Source organism: Centroberyx affinis, unplaced genomic scaffold (genome assembly GCF_046629955.1).
Source record: "Centroberyx affinis isolate AG114_WGS23_722 - 3 ecotype Tasmania unplaced genomic scaffold, CSIRO-AGI_Caff_v1 ptg002826l_1, whole genome shotgun sequence".
Lineage (NCBI taxonomy): Eukaryota > Metazoa > Chordata > Actinopteri > Beryciformes > Berycidae > Centroberyx > Centroberyx affinis.
The window spans coordinates 56,744-81,852 of record NW_027280969.1 but is presented as its reverse complement, the minus strand read 5'-3'; the positions used below and the strand labels follow the sequence as shown (position 1 = coordinate 81,852).

At 42.5% G+C, this 25,109-nt stretch overlaps 2 protein-coding genes across 2 annotated transcripts; one reads left to right on the top strand and one right to left on the bottom strand.

The window, feature by feature from the left end:
• The first annotated feature begins 1,504 nt into the window (after window positions 1-1,504).
• LOC139658075 (putative transcription factor Ovo-like 1) lies at window positions 1,505-5,038 on the top strand. Its single transcript, XM_071536103.1, has 4 exons — window positions 1,505-1,615; window positions 1,853-2,085; window positions 2,434-2,623; window positions 4,691-5,038. Exons 1-4 carry the CDS (start codon window positions 1,516-1,518, stop codon window positions 5,011-5,013), a joined length of 846 nt encoding a protein of 281 aa, XP_071392204.1. The 5' UTR covers window positions 1,505-1,515; the 3' UTR covers window positions 5,014-5,038.
• A 1,600-nt stretch (window positions 5,039-6,638) lies between these two features.
• Window positions 6,639-24,643, bottom strand: LOC139658074 (myotonin-protein kinase). The gene is made up of 15 exons (XM_071536102.1): window positions 24,269-24,643; window positions 15,982-16,073; window positions 14,938-15,021; window positions 14,655-14,750; window positions 14,385-14,533; window positions 14,052-14,145; window positions 13,278-13,475; window positions 12,869-13,117; window positions 11,991-12,070; window positions 11,786-11,882; window positions 11,437-11,597; window positions 10,324-10,421; window positions 9,048-9,109; window positions 8,684-8,758; window positions 6,639-8,121 (listed from the first exon to the last, which is right to left on the bottom strand). The coding sequence occupies exons 1-15, from the start codon at window positions 24,432-24,434 to the stop codon at window positions 8,020-8,022; spliced, it is 1,803 nt and encodes a 600-aa protein (XP_071392203.1). The 5' UTR covers window positions 24,435-24,643; the 3' UTR covers window positions 6,639-8,019.
• Window positions 24,644-25,109: the final 466 nt, after the last annotated feature.

The window sequence follows — 25,109 nt, the reverse complement described above, 5'->3', positions numbered from 1 at the left end:
TGCAGGCACTATAGGAAACGCTAACACTACAAACTCTATCATAGCTCAGTATTAAGAGAATTTTGTTAATACCAAAAAGCACTAGGAGTGTTTTACTCATACACATGAACAGATTCACACTTAAAGAAGTAACATTCTGACTTTTATCTTCCCTCAAAATAAATAAATAAACAAAACAATGAATACATACATACATTTTACATTTACCTTTTAGGCATTTAGTTGACGCGCTTATCCAGAGCAACTTACAATGAGCGTGTTTGTCAGATGAGGTTCCACAGCGATTCCCTGGTATGAAAAATTTCGAGAACCATTTATCTATTCAGTGGGCAAATAAAGATGCCTAATAGCTATTGTTCTAACTTTGGAAAATGCTGCTCAAATTTCGGACATACATACATAAACGGTACATAAATGAATGTATTACCAAGGCAGCGCCTGCCCCTGAAACACATTTGTACTGTTCATGATTCTCCGGATGAGCTGCGGTGTTCTTGGAGTGACCTCTATTGGTATTTGCATGATGGGGTTTAGTCTCTGGCTGCATCTGTATTTGCCATGCAGAATTCAGTGAAATAAGATGCGTGGAGTTCATTTCCTCTTGTGCACTCCCTCTTTTCTTACTGGCCGTGCATACCATTAGACAAGGCTGAGAAGTTTCATTTCAAACTTCTCATTCTTCGGTGGTGGAATTGCTAGACAGAGATGTATAGATGCCTGAGTAATACATTGATAATCATTGCTGGAGATTTGAGAGTTGTGGGCATCTTAATTCGCCTTCTTAAAAACAGAATAGTCTAGTTGTGACACCAGAAAGACATAAAGTGCCATCATGTATGTGCGTTTATGTAAACGACACATTCAACGGACAGCAAACAGTACATGCTTGACATCTTTTCAATGCCTTTGAATGGCCTTTGTCTGCATTTTTAGAAGCTCCGTAATCCCACCGAACAATTGAAACAGAAAGACGTGAAAAAAAAGAGAAAGGGCTGATTTACCTAGCAGTTAAGGTTGTGGCTCCTCTGTGCATGCTCCTGTTACTCAGACCGTGCCCTTTGTCTGGGGCCAGGGCTTGGTCCGGGGCCCAAATTTGCATGCCGAGGGCCACTTGAATGCGAAGGCCCCCGGATTCTCACTGCCTGACATGCAAAACCAGTGGGGGACCAGTTAAAGCGGCGCACGCGCACAGTCAACACAGGTGTACACCAGTCAAAACACTCCCCATCCCAACCCCCCACCCCCCCAACTCCAAACCTTCACCACTCTTCCAAGAGAGTGTTATGGAAATGAGAGCTGTGATTTTGTTGGGCTACCTTGTTGGGCGGTTCTCGAAGGATGAGGACGGGACGCTGAGGGTGAGGCAAGGTGATTTCTCGATTGGTCCTTCACAGTAGCTGATCACAAACTAAAAGCAGCGTGGCATTTGAGTGCAAGGACTGTAAGTTGAGGGTCAGATAAGAGGTAGATCAGCAGATATAGAAGCAAAAGAAGGAGAACGAGAGAAAGCAAAGGATGCCAAGGTCTTTCCTTGTCAAAAAGAAACAGGCGGCATATGGTGCGTGGCGATGGAAAGAGCCGGAACAGATGGACTGGAAAGAAGATACTATAGTAGGTAAGAGTATCAAGACAAAGTACTATCAGTTTTATTGTGATTGTTTCACTGCTGATTCATCATTGGATTATTTCAAATAAAAAAATGTAAAGGAATAAGTAAAGACATACTATTTGGATTAACCCTAGTAGTGACAGACTGTTAAATCATACTATGTGTCAATTATCAGTTCTAATTCAGTAGAACCTGTTAATTTACTAATGTTAGACAACTGAAGTTTTCTTTGATCCCTTTTAGTGAGTGAGAATGCTACGGAACAGATACTCAGCAGTCCTGATGCCCCAAAGCCTGCCGCTCTCCCTCAGCCAGTAACCGCCTTAGGACCTGGGACAGCACAAGAAATAAGAGTGCCAGTACCGCTAGCAGGACCAGGAGGGCCAGGGCCTGGAACAGGCCAGGACTGGTCCACCCTGATGCCCCAGGGCCCCTTCTACCACCCCAATGCACTAGCATTGGCCAGCCGAGCTAAGGTAGGGTCAGAGTTTGTGAAATATATACTGTATCTCCTGTGGGCTGGCTTTTACTGTCAATTGTGGTTCCTAACAAAATCATATTGTAAAATACAGTCAAGATCAATTGCTTACTAAAGCCTAATTTGCTCAGTTTGAATCCCTAATGAACAGCAATTTAGGAATTCCAGGATTTTATTTTATTTTTTTAACAAATCTGACCGTCATTTCACCAACAAAGCTAATAATTTGTTTATTAAATTGCATTTTTCACCTATAAGGTTTGCCCCAGTACGTTGTTTTTTTTTCACTTTCCTAATCAATAAGTTTACAGCAGTGTTGTGACCCCCACATCTCTCACTCTACTAGCCCCGCCTCCGTGCGTCCCCCAGCTCAGGAGACTTCCTGTGTTCGGTGTGTCACAAGGTATTCCCCCTGCAGCGCATGTTGACGCGCCACCTCAAGTGCCACAGCCTGGTGAAGAGACACCCTTGTCGGTTCTGCGGCAAGGGATTCAATGATACCTTTGACCTCAAGAGGCATATGCGCACACATACAGGTGAGGGATGCATGCACACAAACATATAAAAAAAACAAAACATTAAAACAGTTGAAGCCCTGCCTAGATGATATAGCAACATGAAGACAAAAAGACATACCAAAACTTTAATCGATGGATTCTCCTCAGGTGTTTGATTGTGGGAGGGCCTTTCAGGGTTTTCAGGTGACATAACATATCCTGTGATGGCCATGTTGGAGGATCTCAGCTCTTGGGCCAAAGTCACTATGAACAGCTGATTTCTAAACATATGACTTGGCCATCTCAACAGACTGCAATAGACAGTTAATTACTGTGCTAGCTGTTTTTGACTGAGAACTGATAATTTCCCCACTGATACATCTGATCAATGTTGTGTTTAGATCAGTGATTCTCAAACTTTTTCATATCAAGGACCCCTAATTTAGTACATATTAGGGCCACAGACCCCCATTTGGTGAGATTTTGTCTCCGACCCAAATCTGAGAATATTTTTATTGTTCGATATTCGGGTTGGGCGGTAATACGGTAATACGGTATCCCGGGGTATTTGAAAATATCAACGGTGTCCGTTTCATTACCGTCATGAAAAAAATTCTGCTGCCTGCAATAAATGCCTTAAGAGTGTTTATCCAGTACCACTGTCTGTGTGGTTGAAGATGCTATGAAAGTGATGACAGAAATTTTTGTAAACAATGTAATTTGTCAAATAAATAACCTATCAAAAAAGACTAACTAGTTAGAAGCGATCATAATCGCGCGTCATGTGACAGCTTCTCCTCAGAAGGGAGAATTAGAAAAAAAAGATGGCGAGCGCAAGCGAGTTGGTCCCTAAAAAGAATGCAACTACAAATGCAGCATTTCACGTTCCGACTAGGGATAGGCATTTCAAGAAAAAATACTAACGTTATTTGATATTCACTGGGACCTATTCGACCATTCTTCGAAGATCAACCCCCCGCCTGCACGGATGGTGCAAACTAGGCTAGCCATGTTGACGTTAGCTAGCAAACTAGGCGGACGTTAGCATAGAGCTAGCAAGCTAAGCCAGCTACCTAGTCTGGCTAAATAGCCCCGAACCGGTCCTTCTCTCGTTTTACGTGCCCATCTCAGAATCAATCACCCACTAACCGCTGCGAGGATGAACATCTCGTCCAGTTCAAAGCCCCCCGCTGCTGCTGCTGCCCAAGCAGGACCATCCACTCTAAATATGTTGTAAATATATAACGTTTGCTATTCCGTTTCTGATGTTCAGAGAATAAAACTGGAACATGTATCACATTTTTGTCGTTGTGTGAAAATCACAGTTGAAGTGCACTGCAGCCACCTTGTGGCGGGAAACGGTATAGCAGCGGCTACATAAATTCATCATTTGGAATTGGTGGCTCCCTCCAAGCCCTACAATGTGATTTTTAATCAGACGGTAATACCGTATACCGCGGGAAAATTTGGGGAAGGTTTAACGGTGTCAAAAATTGGATACTGCCCAACCCTATTCGATATGATTTTGTCCAGAATTCCATGAATATCTGTATTGTAGGTAGAGAGATAAGAGTGAACGTATGATCAAAATACTAATTCTTCTACATGCTCTAATTGTGTTAACTTCTTGTAAATTAAATAATGGTGAAGTTTAACAATAGATAAATTTGCTTGGGGACCCCCTGAAGCCCCCTCAAGGACCCCTGGTGGTCCCCGGACCCCACGTTGAGAACCACTGGTTTAGATAATGTTAGCTTGTTCGCTAGCTACCCATATCTGCTCAGCTAACCATCACTGTCTTGTGAACACATCTGATTTGCAAATGAGCTAATGCATAGTAGAACATAACTAGTGGCTAGTAGTTACATGTTAACATTAAATATCAGTTGCGTTGTTAAACTAGTAACTAGTAAACTAGTTAGCTAGCTAACAAAACCAAAAACCAGAGTAGGGACCAATTAAAGGGGCAAGGGCTAAAGACAACAACAAATCGGTATCAGTATCAGACTACCAGTATTGTGATGCAACTAAGCCTCTATAATCGAAGTACATACCTGCATCTACACTCACACACAAAAACCACCCACTTCTCTTCTCCTGCTGCAGGTATCCGCCCCTACAGATGTGAACTATGCGAGAAAGCCTTCACGCAGCGTTGCTCTCTGGAGTCCCATATGAGGAAGATCCACGGCGTCCACCAGCAGTACGCCTACCGCCAGCGACGCTCCAAGATCTTCGTGTGCGAGGAGTGCGGTTACACCTCCAACCGGCCTGACGAGTACTTCCTCCACGTGCGGCAGTGCCACCCCGGCAGCCCCGCCCTTCGCCGGTACTACCGCCGCCAGGCCCACGAGAACGGCAGCTTTGCCCCAGCTGACCGGAAACTCAACCCCTACCTGCTGTACTCAACCCCTGGGTACTACATGTAAGACTGATTCTAACGCTGGTGAAGTTAACAGCTAAGCTTGAGTTTAAATATGGACCTCTCTGGTGGGGCGTAGCTAAAATGAGATGCAGTCATTTTGAATAGATTTCTTTGTGCCTTAGCATTGTCTTCTTATTAAAAGAAAGAGATGCTGTTAAATGACAATGTTGTATATGTACAGCTTCATGGTACATTGAATCAAATTTGACTCTTTATTAGTTTTCAAAAAGGTATTTGTGTTGTACAATCATCTCTGATATCTGTCAATATCTGTACCACCCCAAGTTTAGATCACCAGTTCATAATGTGCATTTTTTTGTAATGCCTCAATTGTTTTGCATATTACTGCACTTTTTACTAGGCTATTTATATATGCTGTGTTTTAAAATCGTTTATATGTTTTAATAATTAATGTTTAATGTTAATAATGTTTTATATATAGTCTCTAATTATGCATTTTCTCTGCACTTATATCTTTTTTTAAAATTCTTGCTGATAAGAATTACGTGACCTGAGGATAGACCTGAAAATAAGAGCTTGCTCTCTGTGTCGCTTACTATAAAAATAAAAATAATGGGCAAAAATTCTTCATATTGTACCACATTACTAGCATATACATAAATGCACCTTTTATCAAACAGTCAGTTGTTTGTTTGTCAGTTGTGGACTTTTTGGTGTGGTGTGAAAGGTGATGGCAGCATAAACCAGCTACCAACCAATCAATTCAATCGCCAGAATTCAAGAAGTATCACAAACTGAAACAGATCTGCAACATTTTAGAGATGGTGTCTTGAAGTTTGTGTAACACCATGCCTAAGCTTTTTGTTACACTGTTGATGAAATGTCCTCTACAAAAATATGGAATCTTTTGTTGCTTTCCCCTGAACAATAGAGCTGCTTCCTGATTTGCATAGGTTTACTTTCATCCCAGCCCATTTTAGGTTAAACTTGGGAAGCAGCCAGATACAGGGTGTACAGAGTGCTGTTGTAGCTACAGTTGTCATGTCAGTCATGGTGAGAGCTGAACACCCTCCTGTAGCCGTTCCCCACCCATAACCCATTTTCATGGGTCATGACTATCTCCATTGCCATAATAAACACTAGAGGGGAGATTGTACACCCTGTGATGATTCATAACATGGTCATGGTCATGTTTTGACGTGGACAGTGGTGCTATATAGTAGCATCATTACACAAAGAACCATAAATGTCACTACATGGTGTTTTTGAGGTTCTTCTCGCAGAAACAGTTAGTGAGGTGGGATTATCATTGGTGCAACTAAAGCAAACATGGAGATGACCACACGCATTCACTCGGTGAGTGTTCTTCTATTAAGTAAATTAGGTATCATATATATTATTTTAATTGCTTGACAAGAGAACATTTTCATGTCAATGTTGTAGCTGTGCAACTTAGTTGCAAGCATAGGTTCATGTTTTATACCTAGAGAGAGGGTTAGGTTAGCAACCAAATTTTTCTAACATTAGCATTAGCTAATGTGTTGGAAAAGGTGTCTGTTTTGATAGTGTCTCATTATTAAGTCCAATAAGACCAGTAAGTCCAAAGTCAAAACCCATTTATTTAGTGCATATTACAACCTGCCGTAAATACCACCATACCAGCCTTTCATTTCCCTTCATTCCCTTCCTTGCAGTCTTTCATTTACTTTGTCAATTTACTTTCGTCTCTTTTGGGCTGTCCTGGTGTTGCCCACACTTGCATGCACACACACGCACGCACACGCACACGCACACGCACACACACGCACACAGAAGGCTCTGGCCCCATATCATGGACTCTGTGATTATTATTTCATGTTATAATTTTTCTGTAATTTTGTGTAAAGCACTTTGTGACCAGCCTGTTTGTTAAATGTCCTCTATATATATTTTTTTGACTTGAATTAAACTGAGCATTCTGACACAATTCTAAGCATTTACAGAAGCAACAACTGAACCAAAACTAGAGTGCCTTCCAAAGATGAAAAACACTCCAAGATCAGAGGGGACTGGGGGTTTCACTATCGTTTATTAGTCTGCATTGAGTGTCTTTATTAATATGTTGGGCTAGTGCCTACAGTGAGTGCAAAACACCAAAGCAATGACTGCTTATCATCAAAGGTGTCGCCAAAAATCAGGAAAAACAAGAATCTCGCGAATTATCACTTTAATGAAAATGAATGCTCACACCACACCCTGCAATTTGGCATTTGAACCAAAATCCCTCATCTCTTTCACTCTTCAGTTCTAACTATGTCTTCCTTTAATCATGCTGCACACCTGAATAACCCATGTAGGTATGGCCCTAAGTTAATATGCATAAACCATTAAAATACCAAAAAGCCTGATAGTTATTATGAACCTCTTGAATACTAAAACAGGCACAACAAAAACATGCCTATAGTAGTGCAACACAACAAGTACAAACCACCCCTAGGTGCAAATACAGGATATAAGAGAGAAATCATATTCACTGTAACAACTAAATGCACCAGTACAGTCTAGTATGCTCATGGATCTCACTGGCCCCTCTCTGTGTCACTCAAATCCACATCATCGTCATCGTCATCGTCATCATCATCATCATCATCATCATCATCATCATCATCATCACTGTCATTGTCACACTCTTTTCTCAGTGCATCTCTATCGCTTTAATTTGGTCAGAAGGCACAGTAGTCCAGCATATGTCCTTCATCATTTCCTCCTCTTCCTTGTTAAACGACCCATTCCACAGCTTCCAGTGGTCTGACCTGCCTTTCCCACCTTATCAACTGGAAAACATCACCATGGGGAAAATCCACCAGGCGGAATTATGAAACAGTCACCTCCTATTCAGTAAATATGCCCCAGCAGCTCTCGTTTGAACCTTTTTCCGTCCCGATTTTCCTTCTTCTCGGGAAGCTTAGGAGGCTGAGCTTAGGGGGCAGGGAGTGACCGTCGAGCAGGGGCAAGAGTCCCGAGTCCTGTTGTAATAGGAGAGGTCCGCGGGTGACACCCTAAGGTGCGATCAGGAGAGCTCGGTGTAACAGTGTCTGTCCCAGGCTTGGAGCTCCCCGCCTTCTGCACACACCAGCAGGTATGACTCACTGCTCACCTGTGGCAAGCGAACCTGGAAGGGAAAGGAGAGATTATTCTCCCATAGGTGGGAGGTGGAGAAAAATTGGTTTTGAAAATTTGAGGCAGTCATGGAAAAACAGAAAAATAGAGAATAAGAAGGGTTTTTTTTCTCTTGATTAGGGATATACAATCCGGTATATGTGGCCAACTTTGGCCTTTCATTAAAAATCAGGTACTGGCCGGATATTCAGTGTTGTCCATCTCTGATATGATGGATATGATGCATGTACAACAAGACATTTTAATCATATTCTACAGGTATGCATGAATATGTACTATCATTATTATTATTGCTATGGGTTTCAATGGAACGTTTTAGTGTCCCACCTTGAAAAGAATACAATTCTGGGGGAAACACTTTATCACTTATTACATGAAAATGCTGATATTTAAATTGAATATCAGCACAAAATATAGGCATTATTGGAAAAATATTCACATGATCTGCGTCAAAAAGCATCAACATTGGTACTGGTGTTGGCCTGCAAATCATTTGAACCAACTCTGTAGCCAAATTTTGAATTTCATCTCAATTTCATTAGTTGTGTCCATACCCTGTGAAACAGGAGCAGGTGGCGGTGTAGTGGAATCACCAGCGGGTAATGGCAGGCAGGGGGCGCTCTCTCCCTCTGTAACACATTTAAGTCAGGCCAGTGAACAGTCACCGGCTTAGCAGCAACATAAATAGAGGCTGGCCTGTTGGGTAAGGGCTTGGCCTACAGTTGCACACCTCTATTTTCATGACATACATAGAAATTCTCTGTTTGCTTCCTTAGCAAGCCTGGCCTTGGTTACTAACACAACAGTGACAAAGCTTCTGCAAATGAATTAGACAATCAAACAGGTTAAAAGTGTGTTTTTTTTCTCCATCTCAGGCAGAAAAAGAGAATATTGAAAGTGGAGTAAAGAGAGGCTTACATCCCCTGGTGTGTCCATACAGTAGGCAGGCAGAGCAAGAGATGCTGGGCAGATACTCAGCTCTGTGATTGGAGGAGAGAGAGGAACATCAGAGCCCGTGACGCGCGGCGGCATTCAGCCTTGGGGGTGCACTGCTGGGGCCAGCCAGATTTTGCGATAACAAAAAAAGAAAAAGACAGAACCAAAAAAAAAAAAACCAAAACAACACATTTGCGGTGATGAAAGGCATGATCGCGTGAGTCAGTGGGTGAGTGAGTGAGTGTGAAAGGGGAGAGAGAAAGAGCGATGAGGCAGGGGGTGATTGAGGTAAGCCGCCGACTTTCGTGTTGCGGAGCGAGGTACGTGCTTTTTGTTTTCCCCCATGCGGTTGCGTTAAAACGGGAGTTGCGCTCGTTACTCATAACTTTCATCCATCAGTCCGGCGGCAGGAAGACCCTCAACGCTGCATCTTTAAAAAGCTCATGACACTGTATTGATTTATGGAAATGGGCAACCAAGCTCCTGCATACCAAGGCTATTCTTAGAGTGGATATTTATCACCGTGTTCTGACTGAGGGCTCCAACATAAGCAGATGCTGCTGGAGCTGTGCGGCGCTGTGTTTATTCAGAGTGGCTCATATTGTCTGGAACTCATTCCACCTCCCATTTATGTTGTTCTTAAGAGAGCGAGGGCCGTAAAGTAGTCCTTGTGGTTGTGTGGATGTCTGCGCGATTAGGTCATGTTACACAAATACCTGGCATTCTGAAAACAGCGGTATTTTTTTTTTATCAAGTGGGTCAAACTGGTAATGGCAAAATGGAAAAGAAGCCACATCCCTACCTCTATATGGCCTTGGCTCTCTGTGTTTGCCTATGGATTCACTGCTTTTTCATGAATTCACATGGGCATTTGGTGATTCTTAGGCTAAAAACACCCATTTGATTGTTGATTGTTGCACCTTGGCATGCCATAGAGGTTTACTGTAATATTATGAGGAACTATTGTCAGGTTATGCCCATCATAGTACCACGATTGTTCTCTTAATTATCTCACAATGACACTTTCTATGGTGCCACAGTATCAGCTATATTGCCAGATTTATGACAAAACTTATCAGGTCGGTTGTAGCTTGTCATAAATGTGCCATGACACATTCATAAAACATGGCATAACTGCACGTGATAAAAAGTGAAATGGAGGGGAACAATCCAGGCTGCATAGGATAAATGACTATGAGAGGACTGATGGTGATGATGATGGTGATGCAATGAGGAAGCACAGGTGTTAATCCCTTGCCTGTCTCCTTGGGGGCCCTCCAATCCTGGATCTCCCCCTTCAGTCTCTCCATCTCTTTTTCCAGCTCGCAGTATCTCCTCTCTGCTTCCTGTAACCGTCTGGTGAAGAAAGAGGGAAAGAATGTGAGGTTTCAAAGGTTCATCATATCTTCTTGTTGTTGCTTTACTTTACAGCCAAGTGTGGTGAAATGGGAATGATGCAACATGATCGCAATCCACTCTAACTTCATCTATACACATACAGAATTTGCCTGTTTACTATATGGAGCACGTATGATTCTCCCCAAAGCAAGACCCAAGAGACTATAGTGCAACAGAATGAGAGTGACTGACTTAAAATATAACATCGGGGCCACTTTTAGCCTTGTCTCACGTGAACAACATTTATACACTGAGGTTTTATTTTGCTTACAAGTATGCCAAATGTCCACTCTAGTGCTGCCTTCAAGTGACCCAGGAATTTGACTTCAAAGGCCTCGTTCCGCAGAGGGTTGGCACCATTACATTCCCAACTTTCCCCGCAGAAACCTTCCCATAGTTTCATGTGGGACGATTCTTACTGCCATATACTTTCAGAGCTGGTAATAGCAGGTAATAGCATTGTTTGAAAGGATTTATATGTGATTTTGAGAGTAATTATATGTGTATGAGAGTAAACAGACAAATCTCTGGTGTGAAAAGTTTTTGGATGTCCAAAGATCAGGCTTCACTTGTTATTTGTTTCTAGAAATCCAGATTCTACAAACCCTGAACCTTTCCTTTAAGTTTGAATATTAAGAGTTGTGCTATTAAGTAAATATTTGCAAAATCTTAATTTTTAATGATCTACTATTCTGACATGGCATTGCTTTTTTATGTGTGCATTTTGTGGTGTGGAATACATTTCCATTTGGATATGGCTAGTGGATTCATTTAAGGCCAGATTAGATACAAAATGAAAGGCCAAACATCTTCAAATGAGTTGCCTCAGCCCAAAGGAGGTGTCTTTTCACCTCTCTTTTTCAACCACTGTCATTGTAGAAAAATGAAAAAAAAAAAGAATTACGTTTTAAGGCTATATCCAAAAATCCATTAGTGTGGATTTTCCCTTTAGAGCAAGCCTTTCAGACGCTACCTGTGCAAGTCTTCATCAAGTCCTGATATTTGGTCGGTCTCCTCCTCCTCCTCTGTGGTGGTGTGGGTGGATGCCGTAGTGCCTTGCTCCAGGGTTAGAGGGAGCTCCAGCAGGGCGGGCAGGTCAACTGGCAGAGTGGCTCTGAGCTGCCACACTTGACTCTGAAACCCACACCACACTTAGATATCAGGCACAGCGTCAGTGTAATTGGAAGGAACACATATCACAAGCATACATAGCTGTCTAACTAATGCTACACATCATATATTCAAGACATGACACCTGACAAATGGACATATGGAGTCTCTTGACTAGTATACACTCTTTGGGCTAATAATGGCCTTCTCACCAGCTTCTCCGGGGAATAAAGCCTCTCACACTCCCTAAGCCTTCTGTGGTCAATCTGCATCATGATGTCTCGACTGCGGTCGATGGCACCCGTCTGGCTATAAGAGAAAGACCGATTAAACAATACTCATGATGATTCTATGTAAAAGTTAACCTCAGTGGTTTGGGATGGACATGAAACACGTGATACATGAATTTAAGATCACCTGGTGGCTGTGTAAGAGTATCCAACAAAAGCCAAGTGGACGCCAATCGGAGCCCTGTCCATTACATCAGACAGCGTCTCCTGCAGGACACAACACAACATTGCAAATTCATGTGCCTAATTTTCATACCAACAACCACCAGTCAATGTGTCAAGGGCATGTTAAGTGAGTGACCTAAATGGTTCCCATGCTGGCACACTGCGAGCAACACGATCAACAAGTTACCAGAAGTCCATTCATTTCCTACAGAGTTGGTGAGAGAGTTGCATGGTCGACAAGCTTGTCAGCTGAGAAAAGTTGGCCTTGGCTGAACTTTTCATGGTCATCGGCCATCAAGAGCCAATCAGATTTCCGTGGTTCCTTGTTTCCCCACCGATGTGGTTTCATTTCATGTACAATAGTTCTGCCTGGCAAGTGCGTTTCAAAGCTTCCCAGTTCTCTACAACTTTAATTTGAAAGAGTACAGGAATAAAAGTCTCAAAAACGATGCTTGGAGAGCGGTTGCATCCTTTGTTGGGATCCATGGTAAGCTCTGAAGTCATTTTGAGTTGTTTGTTTATTTTTGATCAATGCTACCTAATTTCTGCTTGCTATTTAGCTATGTTAAAGATGCAATTTCATGAAAGGCGATACCAAAGCAGCAAAAATTACATAATTTGTATAAAAACATAGCTTATTTTTCTTGGTCAGAACTTTGTAGCTGCAGACCACTGCATAAATGCAGTTGGGGCCTCTTGCACTGCCCACAATATGTCAAAATAGAGCGACCATCAACCAAGTTGCTCGTAGTGTGTACAAGCAGTTCTTTCCCTTAAGGCACAACTTAGGCTCTATCATGTGTGCATCACATGCAGAGCTGCATTCTCTAAAGGCAATACCATTTCACTCAGACAGTCGTCCAGAACGTCGAAGTTGGAGGTGTCGGTTGCGTTAGATACTTCAGGCAGGAAGGGGGCAGGGTGTTTATGCAGGGAACCCCAGTCTAGTCCACAGAAGAAGGGATGGCTCCTGAAATCACTGGAACCTTTGGTCCCCAGACGAACTTCTCTCTCACAGATGAGGCCAGTGATGAAGGAGCGAGCCTCGTCTGAAATCTCTGGGCCAGATGGAGGGAACTCAAAATACTCCTGGGGATTACAAAAAAAGGACCAAAAATGTTCCTTGAGTTTGGATAAATATATTACATGGCTGCTGTCTATACAACTACTACTCCTTTATATTCTCAAATCCCCAGCATTCTCATTTCAATCGCTTGTTTGTCGACTCTGTATCGGTGTGAGCACAAACCTGAAAGTGGATGATCTTGGCATATGTCTCAGAGATGGACTCTGCAAAGAAGGGCGTGGTCCCCAGCAGCATCTCATAGGCACAGATGCCCAGAGCCCACCAGTCACATTCAGGACCGTAGCCTCCCCCTCCCTCTACTGCCCTCAAAATCTCTGGAGACAAATAGTCAGGGGTCCCGACTGCCAGGGATGAGTGAACCTGCAAAGAAGTCAGTAGAAACATGGATTTTCAAAAGTAGGCCTTTGAATTTAGGGAATGCATGTATTGTTCCATATATCTAGCATTTATTCAATATATATAGTATGTTGTGGATGTGATAGTAATAGCTGATAAAGATGGTTAAAGTAATATACTAAAGTTTTTGGGAGATTGTCCCGTTGGTTTCAACTTTCAACTTTCACATGGGGTGATGAGAACATCACACTAACAATCTACCGGGGACACATGGATGATTTTGGTGTCTATGTTCTCATCTTTGGTGTCTATGTTCTCATCATGAATAATTTTGACCAATGGGCCAATCTCCCAAAACGTTGGTATGAAATACAAAAGTGAAAACAACAAATATGAAGAGATTGAGATTGAGATCCATGACAGTTTGACACTAAGCACAACAATGGTATCTATGTAAATGATTCTATGGGACATATGATATTGACATACATGTTAATACATGGTTTGTTGCAAGTTTTGGCACAGTCTGCTTTTATTGTATTGTATATTGTAGTTTTTCATTAATAATATGAGTCAATGCGGCCCTCAGGGACCCCTCACCATCCCGTCCTCTAGGACCCTCAGACAGGAACCGAAGTCCCCCAGTCTGATATGTCCCTCCGATGTCAGCAGGATGTTGTCTGGTTTGATGTCTCTGTGGAAAATACAGGGGGAGGGGAGTGTTTGCATCTCCAGAGTTCAAATTTCACTAGTTAAGAAGAACATAGCATAGGATTTCTGTAGTTACTAGTTAGTTATTACTCCCTGGGAGCAGTAACTGTTTACACTACTTGTTGTATTACTTTTCCATTACACCCCCAAATGAATCAGCAGATGGGGGCGGGAATTCTCTAAGAAGTAACATCTAAGCTCTTTTCCTATGTGGCGGTCTACCTGTGCACGTAACCCAGCCTGTGGACGGAGTCAATGGCCATGACCATCTCAGCCAGGTAGAACTGAGCCATGTCCTCGGGGATCCGGTCTCCAAACTTACTGAGCAGTGTCAGCAGGTCGCCCCCCACATAGTAGTCCATCACCAAGTACTGAGGGAGCAGGGGACGGACAGGTGAGGAGAAAGAGAAAGAGAAATGAGCTAGAGCTGATGTCGTAGACCTACAGGACATTTTTCCAAGTACATGGCATAACTGATTGGTTCATATATACCAGGTAGTTGTCGTCCTGAAAGGCGTAGTGCAACTCAGTGATCCAACGTCTATCACCCTTCAGCAAAACTTCCCTTTCCTCCTGGTAACACGCTGTCTACGCACAACACAGACAGAAAGACAAATGGATAGCAGCAACAAAAAGGACAGATACAACACTAACGAAGCTGGAAACAAGCTCAAGCACAGTGCGTTCCTTCTGAATTCTGCATACAATAAACCTTGCTGCTTCAATCTTGTGAACTGGATTGTAAGTGTATGTATTTGAGTTTGCGTGTGTTTACCTCTCCTCGCCTCAGCATATCCCACTTGTTCATGATCTTCAGAGCGTACACTTGTTGCGTGCTTAGCATCCTCGCTACAGCAACCTGCAAGTAAGGCAACAAAGAGACATAAGAAGATAAAATCCACAAGAGACATATAGATATAGATATAGCATGGATAAAGCATGCATGCATATCAAAATGATACATTCTTGAATATCAGTGACAGTGAATGAGACATAATTGATGGATATTACTAAGGCCAAGAGTGGTTTGCACAGATTCTCAGGAAGAGGAGGGCAAAAATAATATAGAGGGAAGAGATTTTTCATAAAACAAACAAAAAAAAAAAAGTTTTTTTATTTGTATTTTCTATTCTTCAAATAATTCTTATTATAATTATTTTTTAAATTATTTTTATTCTATTGTTATTTTTAGGTTTTTTTTAAATGATTTTTTATGGCATTTGTGCTTTAACAGAGAGCACAAAGTATAGAGAGTGACAGGAAAAATTAGTGAGAGAAAATGAAATGCAACACGGGTCATGAGCCCAAATCCAAATCAAAACATTGCAAACACATACAGTAGCTAGCTGGCGTCCTACAAGGATGACCCTGAAAAAGAAGCTTTAAAAAATAAACTCTGGTATGTTGGACTCTGCTGACTGACAGAAAGATGATGATTATTTAATAAGGCCTTGAGGAAACAATCCTTAATCCAAATGTAAACAAATGGGTTGCAGAGGCACAGAAAACGACACAAAAATCAACATTTTTTTGGTCTCAAATTGACAGACAGAGGTCATAGTGCAGGATGATTTAAAGCTATTGTGTAAGGACGAGTGCCAATGCAGTCATGTCCAACTACAACAGATTAACTGCAGACAGTATGAAACATGGCTTATAATAAATAAATGAATTGATTTGATTGTTTAAAAAGCCCAGATCAAATATTTTTGTCAATAAAAGAACATTTCCTACATCCTACAATCTGTTTTTGTTGGTAAGCCGTTAATAAAAACGTTCTTTCACAAGTTTTATACAACTGGTGTGAACCCGCTCTCACCTCACTGAAAGTGCCTCGACCAATCACCTTCAGGATGTGAAAGTCGTCTCTGTTGATGCGAGTCTTCTTCACCTGCCTCACCAGGGGCTCCGCTGGGACCGGAAGGGAGGAGAGAGAGATTGTGACTGAAACAAAATTGGACAGTTTTTTTTTACCAACTTCCTTTGATAGGCATCTCTTACGGGACAGTTGAGGTGGAACGGAAGTGAGTTGAACGTGATTAAAACCACTTTGATTATGCAGCACCTACAGCATGTGACTTTCCTGGCCTCTAGAGGGTGCTATATTGTAGTCTTAACTGCAAAATGTGACCGGAAGGTTGCCGGTACAAATCCCTGGACCAGCTGGGAAAATATGGGTTGGGAAAGTGAATGAAAATCTTGTTACGTTCTTAAGTTTCTTAAGGTTTTTTTTCCCCTTCACCAGCACACCCAGACAGTTGTTTTCTCTGGAAGAACAGCACCCGCTTTCTGTTTTGTGCCATAAAGCAATCCAGCAGATTTCCCTCCAAATTCGACCCAGTGGCACACAATGTAAAATGCAAAGTAGAGGCCGATAGAGGCCGACAATCTTCTCGCCGATGGTCTGTTTTGTTTACGATAATTATACAAATGTCTCAAAATGAATGTGGTAATGATTTATTGATATCAAAATACTACACATAGCACCTTTAAGATATGTCACAGACACCTCCTGTAGATAGTAGTAGACTTTCTGCTTGTAAATGCCTCCATACACTGTTAACATTACAGCTTTTGACATTTTGAATAGAAAAAAACTTCAAAACTCTTACAAAAAAAGTCAAGACATGGGCATTCCCATTAAAAACCCATAGCCAGGATGTAGCTCATTGCTCGGTCTGCTCACTTCTGTCCAAATGAATAAACTTTCTGAATTCCCAGAAGTCTCAGAAAGTGAAATGTCTTGCTGCACTTCCTTTCTCAGATATGGCCCTTCCATTTCCCTTTGCCAAACAAACACTTCCATGTACCAGAGCTTTCCGGCCTCCAATAAAATAAAACACGGGTCATGAACATGAACCCGTCAATGTATGCCTTCGGATAAATACTGTAGAAGATCCTACTCACCACACAGATTTCCTCTTTAACAGAGCGACTGTCTGAATTTGAGTCACTCTGCACATCTAAAAATAGCAGCTACCATTTATGAATTGAGGCAAGTTTTCCAGTCCTTTATTTTTATTTTCATTCCCCCACCTCCTCTCACACTGAGAGGAATGCAAGTGAGACAGAGGCAAAGTGTAAACTGTTTTTAGATGGGGAGAGTGAGCAACTTGCAGACACACTTCGTTGCTTGGGACCTTAAAAGCTTCCTAAAGCAACAAGACAATCCTGTGAATAGGATCCTTTATAGACTCCTACTGTGGAGTCCTAATGGGAGAGTAGACTGCAACTGACATGTGACTTGCATTTATCATTAACATTTTACATAGCAAAACATAGATCACAGCAATTTGAGGCCATGCAGACCACTGACCTCTGTCACACGACCACACAAGTCATTTAGTCTCATATTCAGTTTTAAAATCTTATTTTTCTTAAAACAAGTGATACATTCTGCCAGTAAAGTGAGCTAACGCCACTTGTCTCCAGTGCAGTTTCACTTGCTTCAGAAATTTCCTAGAAATTGTCTTGAAACAAGGCAGAATAAGGCAAATCACTCCACTAGGGTCAAGAAAATGACACTTGATCCAATAAAATTCTTGTGTTGCAAGTTGATTTGCATTGGAAACACTTGAAATGATTTAATCCCATCTTCATCATCATCAGCATCATCAATCCAGGTTAGGGGCTTCCCAATGACAAAAAGTGTAGTATTGACATATTATACAATACATATACAATCGAACAAACTACACATATCAGATCAGAGGTGGACCAACATCAGCCCCCTATATCTGCAAACAGATATATCTGCTAATCCTAATGCCAGCGTTCTTCCCTGTGACTCTGGCAACACAAGACTAAGTATCAGGTGGCCCTATATTAAAACCACTTCTACTCTAATGTCCCTCATGTGGGACCATCATTACAAACACATGTTTCACAGCCAAGCTTTGTTCAAACCCACAGAACTTTATTTAAAATTCTAGTCAAGATCCCAAGGTTTCCAAAGATATCAAACATGTCATGCAGTGCAAGGGGCCAACAGCGCTTAGTGGCTCCCCCTAGTGGTTCCCCATTGGGGCCCCTAGATGTTTGCAATGCACAACATCGATAAATCACTCACTCTTGGGCAAAGCTTCAATTAGAGTGACATCACTATTATACCAGGCTGCAGCCTCCAGTAAACATCCCAACACTGGGGGAGAAATGTACCATAGTGTTTGTTTCTGTGCAGGATAGGGACATTTCAGCCCATCCTGTTCTCTGTGCTTCCTGCAGCTGTATCCTCCCCCCCAAAAAGAGCAAGGTCTGTGTGGAAAGGTGTGTGTCTGTGTGTGTATATGTGTGTGTAGGTAGAGGCTATCCTGCGCCTGTGCCTGCACGTGTTTATTCAAGACGATCACCATTAGCGCCCTGCCAACCCCTCTGCCAGCCTCCTAGCTTCACGAACGGAAATTCCTCCCCTCCGTGAAGAAGGGCAGGGGGCAAAGAGAGGAAAATCAAGATGGAGAATGGCTTTTGTCATGGCGATCAGTTAGAAATGAATTTACTGTGGCGTTGGACAGTCGTGCCCTTTCTGGTGACATACACTGAGATGAGAAGCGGCAGATAGACATACAGATGAGAGCAAGAGTGCACATTTAATGTCTCTGTACATAGTTTCCTCCTGGTGTTTCCAACTGTTATTCACATAATGTGCCTCCAGCATGTGGAAAGCTCTAGGGAGTATGAAAAGATTCTCAATGGGACGTAAAAGGATTAGAAACAGATCTGAATAGCTGAAGTGTGTCTTGTGATCGGATCTTATGACTACACTGCAAACTCACATGCTGATGACTAATACCATTCAGAAAATTTGCTCCAATATCTTGTTCTTTATGACTTTAAAATCCTGCAGCTCTCTATTGGATGAGATCAATCCTCATTCCTGGTCAACAGATGTTAAGTTGTGTATGAAACCATGGAAAATACACAGGTTGCTGCTATTTCATTACGTTTCTTGGGGTATTTATTGAGGACTGCAAAGCAATATTAAACACTCAAAGAAACGGTGAATTTAACTGCTTGTCAGTGCAAGTGATAATCATGAGTTGTGCAATACTGAATTCTGTCGGTGTGAGAAATTGGGGCAGCTGAAAGGTGTAAAGCAACAGCAACAACATAAAACAGGAATGAAGTTCAGCATCATCTGAGTGTCTCAAATTCACACACATTTTATGATGTGTGAACTTTTACCAATTCTAGGTTGTTGTTTTTTTGCAGCCAATGATTTTCGCTGTTTTCTGCAACCCTTCACACACACTTTCACTTTTGCAATCAGACACACTGGATACAAGATGTGTCACTAATAGTCAAGAGGCCTTTTAACAATGATAGTATTGTAGGAACTCATTCCAACTAGATATTTCAGTTGGCTTTCAGCCTTTTTCATTGATCATCTTCCTATTTTTATATGATGGCATATAGTAATATAATCAGAATTTAAACCCCTTATTAGTCCAAGTATGTCAGCTGGCAGCACTGGGCCACTGCATGAGATGTCTTAGTTTGAATCATGCCATCATGTTTGCCCTCTGCACATCATTTCAACAATACCTAAGCAGATGAACTGATATCTCCAAGCAAGAATCTGCTTGCATGCCTATCCCCAAATTAACTTCTGAGTCGTCCGATCCAAAATGAGATTGTGTCACTACCTTGTTTAACACACCAGGGCACATAAACTGTCAACTCTATTGGCACTTGCTGTTACTAATGATATCTTTGAGGCCATAACATGGCAAAGAGGAAAAACAGTGATGGAGTCATGGCTAGATCCTGTGAATGTTGACTCTGGCTTTGTACCCATCGGCTGCTTGTCCTGTTTGGAAAGCCATGTAGGGAGTGACAAGACCGTGAGCGACCCAGGCAGAGCGAGCGAGGGAGGAGGGGAGGGATTGACAGAGAGGAAAGGTACATGGAAACACAAGAGTGAAATTGGGAAGTTGGTGAGGATAAGAGTTCGAGGGATTCATATTTGTTTCTAGGATCCTAAGATACTCAAGTTTGTTGACTTGAGCTCAGTGTTCAGCACCGTCATCCCAGAAATGCATCTTCCCTGAGTCTGGCTCAGCTCAAAGTCTCCCATTTAATCCGCCAGAGGATTTCAGACTTCCTCTCATAGTAGATTCTGAACTAGGTTGACCTGGGCCTACGCACTGACCTTCACAATATAGCCCACAACAAAGGTAATCATTGTAAAAGCTTTTTTCCCCACATTAAAATAACAATAAATAAATAAGATATATTATTGTTGTCTGTCTATGACCCTGTGTTTGCGCTTGACTCCCTTCATTTGCCTGAAATTGGCTTTTCAATGATGTTGGGTCATTTTGGGGCGCAGAGCATTCGCTGTGAAAAAAAGGCGGAACACAGTAAGAAACGGAAGTACAGTGAAGCTAAACGTGCAGCAGACGAGACCCGACAAAAGCTCAGTGAACATCGGCAATTATTTTCCCATCAGAAGGTGGGGAAAGGGCTGAGGAGCGACGCAGAGCTAGCTCGTACACCGCTGGACAGGTAGGATGCTAACCAGTTAGCTTTCCTACGTAGCAAGATAGCAGTGCTAGATTATCCCACAGAGTTCAAACCAGGATTATCCGCCAGGCTATGTTAACCAGTGTGATAGATGGTAGTGATGAGATCATATTCGCTTTAGCATAAACTAAACTGTAGAACTTTGCAGGCAGCTCCCTAACATGTTTCTTGAATTGTAATAGTTATGAAAAAGGTCCACCAGGGTCTACACCAGGCAAGCGTTTGTCTGTCTTTCTGGTACCAGCTGCATCAAGTATTGGCACAAACATTGTGTTTGTGGTTGAATGTTTCAGGCTAGATGCCATTTCAAGGAAGACAGCTCATCAAGAACAAGTGTTGGGGCGTGAACCTCTCCCAACTGATGGGGCAGAGGGCAGGACTTTTGCCTTGCTGCCTCAAGGCAAAAAAGTCCCATATTGTAGCATAAAGAAACAAGCATCATATTCCCCATTCATCCCCTGCCTATGATGCTTTTGTGATCCCCGCTAGCTGTGCTAAGCAGATTTGCTCTAAATCTCAGGCCTCCAGTCCGGCTAAACCCAGGAACCTGCTTCATCACCAGTCGGCCGGCCAACTCCCGACACCGGATCCTCATCCCCGGACACATGCTGTGGTTAAATTTGGAAAGTCCCATCACTGGGGACATATGATACCTCCCTTGGCCTCTGGACAATACATGAGTACACACACAGTCACGGTCACATGCATGGACAGATACTGTCAATAGAGAAGAGAGGGAGCGAGCGAGGATTGGATGGGGGTGAAAGTTGAGGGGTTGAGACGTGACAACAGAGGGACACACAGAGCGATGGCAGGCAGCCAGTAGCGCTACAATGGGCATCATTTATGAGCCATTCGATGTGTGTGTGTGTGTGTGTGTGTGTATTTGCCCATAAATTACATAAATGATAGGCATGGCGGGATGACATCAGCTGAAATAGGAGGCTGTGTGCATGTAGTAAGAATGTGTCACTTCTGTTCACGCATCTGTGTGGATTATTGTCCATACATGTATATTTCACATTTGTATGGAGGTGACTCATGGTGGTCTTGGCAAGATGACACCAGTTGAAAACCCCCCAGGGGGTTCTGGAGGGTTGGCAGAAAGTCAGGAGAGGAGTGTTGGCTTACATGACCTTGTGTTGGTCTTCCATTTCTCATAAGCACAGTGTATTCTGGGCCATATCGCTGAGATTGACCCGGGAGGTGTCTAACCTCTGGGCTGCAATGCATCCTGTGCCAAAAACGAAGGGATTTATTTTAGAACCTTTCAGAGCGCTGTAATCCCTAAGAAATGTTGACCTTGTCTGTCTGGTCAGCCAGTGGTTTGAATTGGAATCAATGAGGATCTAAATAGATAGGAGTCATATGCAGGTTAATCGTAATATTACGGCCATCACTTTTTTATTTGTGCCTCATATTACATAATAATATATTGTAGTCAATCGTCATGTATATAGGCCAACACATATTATTTATTTATTTATATTATTTATTTTTTATGCCACATATAGATTCTGCTACAGAACAATTTAAAACATATTTTTTGTTTGGGAACTACAAGATGTGATCAAAATGAAATAAAAAATGTAGAAAATTGTGAGAAGGTATAAAAGTCAAAAGAAAAACGTGTGTCAAATTATCTCTTGTTATTGGGTTAAATGGACTCACTGGTAAATATTTGACGAATACTTCATATCATATATTACTCAGCATATTTGACTCAGACCTCATATCTATTTTGTACTTATGGGCGCTGACTATACTACAATACTCTTGTCAAAACTGTTTTAATTTCATCAATCATTGATTGACATCAGGTCCCTTCAGTGCATGTCACTGGGAGTTTAGGGTTTAAGATGGTCTCTAATTCAGAAAACATGCACACATGGTGGAATCTGTGGTTCACTTAGGAATGGCATTAGAGTGCCGGGCCTGAGGCTTAAAGGATAAAATAAATGATCTCCCTTCTACTTTGTGAAAATACCAAGGGGTAGCTTCTTTTGTTTAATTTACTATGGAAAATTATATTCTATTTTCATCTTTCTATATTTATCTCAGAACTGGACTTCAGTGTGATCCATTAGTGAACCCATGTGCTACACAGTGTTTATGTACTCTGATGGAGAGTCCACTTTACACCCTAAAATCCAATTGACACATGATGGAAAAACCCATTGTCGTAAGAAATGGAGAACTACAGTAATCTTGAAATAAAAGATCATCCAAAGCCTTTAGCTACACCAGCAGGGTGGTCTAGGGGTTAAAGAGGTTGTCTTTCAGCTGAGTGACCCCGGCTCAAGCCTTGTGTCAGCAAACATCCACCCTGCTGAAGTGTCCTTGGGCAAGACACTGAATGAGCCTGACCTCTGACCTCTGACCTCCCTGTGGAGGGCGGCAAGAGAAATGAGAATTTCCCCTACAGGGAGCAATAACGCATCAGATTGTAAATATAAACAGAGAAAGTCATGCTAACTTTTTGTACATGTTACCTGGAAAGCCACGAGAAGCACATACTTTTCATTTTTTCCATCATAGTAATTAAACAGCCAAACAGCTCTCTCTCCCCCGTCTTCCTCTTGTAAGAGTGAGGCAGTTTTGCTCTTGCAGAGTTTATTATCTCTGCTGTCATCCCTTCAGTATGCAAGTGATCAGCTCTGACATTTCGGTCGCTACCTCCTACTTATTGTGTTAATGCAAAATGCAAATGCTTACATACGGTAGGCTACACATACAAATGTGCTTCTCTTAAAAAACTGAGCTAAATTGCCTGCCACTTACTGTCTATTGTTGAGATTGTGAATTCATGATTGAGGTAGAAATGAATCAACAAATGAACACACTCAGATTTATATAACGTAAAGCTTCACTGACCATTTATAGGCAATACAATACGCAGCCGAATGCCAATGTTTAGAAAAAAAATCAATCTAACAGCAGACTAATCGTGCTGACATTTTTAAATCAATCCGCTTCGTTTGGCAACCTGTGGTTAGAGGCCTGTTTCAACTGAAATGGGTGAAACAGCAGAAGTCACTATTGTGTTCAGAGTTCCTTTCATGCTCTCTGGTGTAAACCTCGGGTGGCATAGTTTGAAGCCACTCACGGCCGTGGTTCACAGTGATTTTAGAACAGCTGAGAGGTCTTGTGAGAGGTGTTCTTCCTATTAAAATCCAACCATGACCTGAAGTGGCTTATTGCATTTATAAACCAAGCGTTACACACCATTGTAGCAAAAAGGAAAAACAAAGGTTCAAGAATTTTTTTATTTCTTTAAATGCTGTTTTTCTGCACAGGAATTTAGTTCTTAAACAGCAGCTAAACAAAGTGGATGCAAACTCACACATATCAGTATGAGTGGTATTTTTTGGTCAGTGGATTAATTGATTGTTCTTGAACAGCAGCTAAACAAGTTGCTAAGCGACATGTAAGTATGTACGTATGAGTGGTCAAAGGTGTGGACTCAGCCAATCAGAACTAAGGACTGGAACTATCTGGCATTATATATAAAAAAAAAACCCCATTTCAACACACACACACAAATACACACATATACCCCTGAAAAACAAGAGGAGAGTGCTCACCCCACTGCAGGAAGCCCGACACGTACTTCTCCCTCGCCAGGTGCGAGGCGCAGAACTCCTGGTAGACGCCCACCAGCAGGTCCAGCAGGGTCTGGAGGCCCACGGGCCCCGTGCCCTGGGGGTCCTCGGCCAGGCCCGGCTCCCCGAGGCCGGGGCCCGTCGACATGACGCCCGGCGGGTGAGGAAGGGGGGGGGCCTCTCGCGGGTTCAGCGCCCCGGCGAAACCCCGGTGAACTCCATGGTGCCCGGCGGGCGTCTGGAGCTCCAGTCTTGGGGTTTTTTTTTTTTTTTACGGTAAACGGGCCGAGCTGGATCTCCTCCGAGCCTTTTGGGGTTTACAGTTGCTCCGGGTTTGGGTCTCTCGCACTCTATCACACTTACAGTAACAGCCCACCCTCCCCTATCTTTTTTGGACTGCTCCCCTCGTCCCCCCCCACCCCCTCCCCACCACCTCCCTCTCTGGCTAACCGACCCCTCCCTCCCTCCCTCCTGACCTGTCTTTTCTCTGCACCTACTCCTGCCTGATCACTGTGTACAGTATGGGAGGGTGTGTTTCCCTACGCGTGCATCCTCTTTTTTTTTTTTAACATTTCAGGTTCCCCTTTGGTTTGTCTCTTCTTCTTCCCTTTGCCGTCCACTCTCCTGTCACTCCTGTTTTTCTTTTATCTCTCTATTTGTCTTTATATGTCTGTCCTCTCTCTCTCTCTCTCTGTCTCTCTCTCTCTCTCTCTCTCCTTATTCTTCTCCCCCCATGGCTGTGCAGCATCTGTCAAGCCTGCAATTTCTCTCCAGCGCTGACTCCAGACCTTTTTTGGTGTTTGAGTCTCTCTCAGCCTCTCTC

Excerpts from the sequence above, each read along its gene's own strand:
- LOC139658075 (XM_071536103.1), top strand. The coding sequence starts at position 1,516 with ATGCCAAGGTCTTTCCTTGTCAAAAAGAAACAGGCGGCATATGGTGCG. Across the intron at positions 2,086-2,433 it reads CATTGGCCAGCCGAGCTAAG|CCCCGCCTCCGTGCGTCCCC; the intron begins GTAGGGTCAGAG and ends TCACTCTACTAG. Across the intron at positions 2,624-4,690 it reads GCATATGCGCACACATACAG|GTATCCGCCCCTACAGATGT; the intron begins GTGAGGGATGCA and ends CTCCTGCTGCAG.
- LOC139658074 (XM_071536102.1), bottom strand. The coding sequence starts at position 24,434 with ATGTCGACGGGCCCCGGCCTCGGGGAGCCGGGCCTGGCCGAGGACCCC. Across the intron at positions 16,074-24,268 it reads GTCGGGCTTCCTGCAGTGGG|CGGAGCCCCTGGTGAGGCAG; the intron begins GTGAGCACTCTC and ends TTCCGGTCCCAG. Across the intron at positions 13,118-13,277 it reads CCAAGATCATCCACTTTCAG|GAGTATTTTGAGTTCCCTCC; the intron begins GTTTGTGCTCAC and ends TGTAATCCCCAG.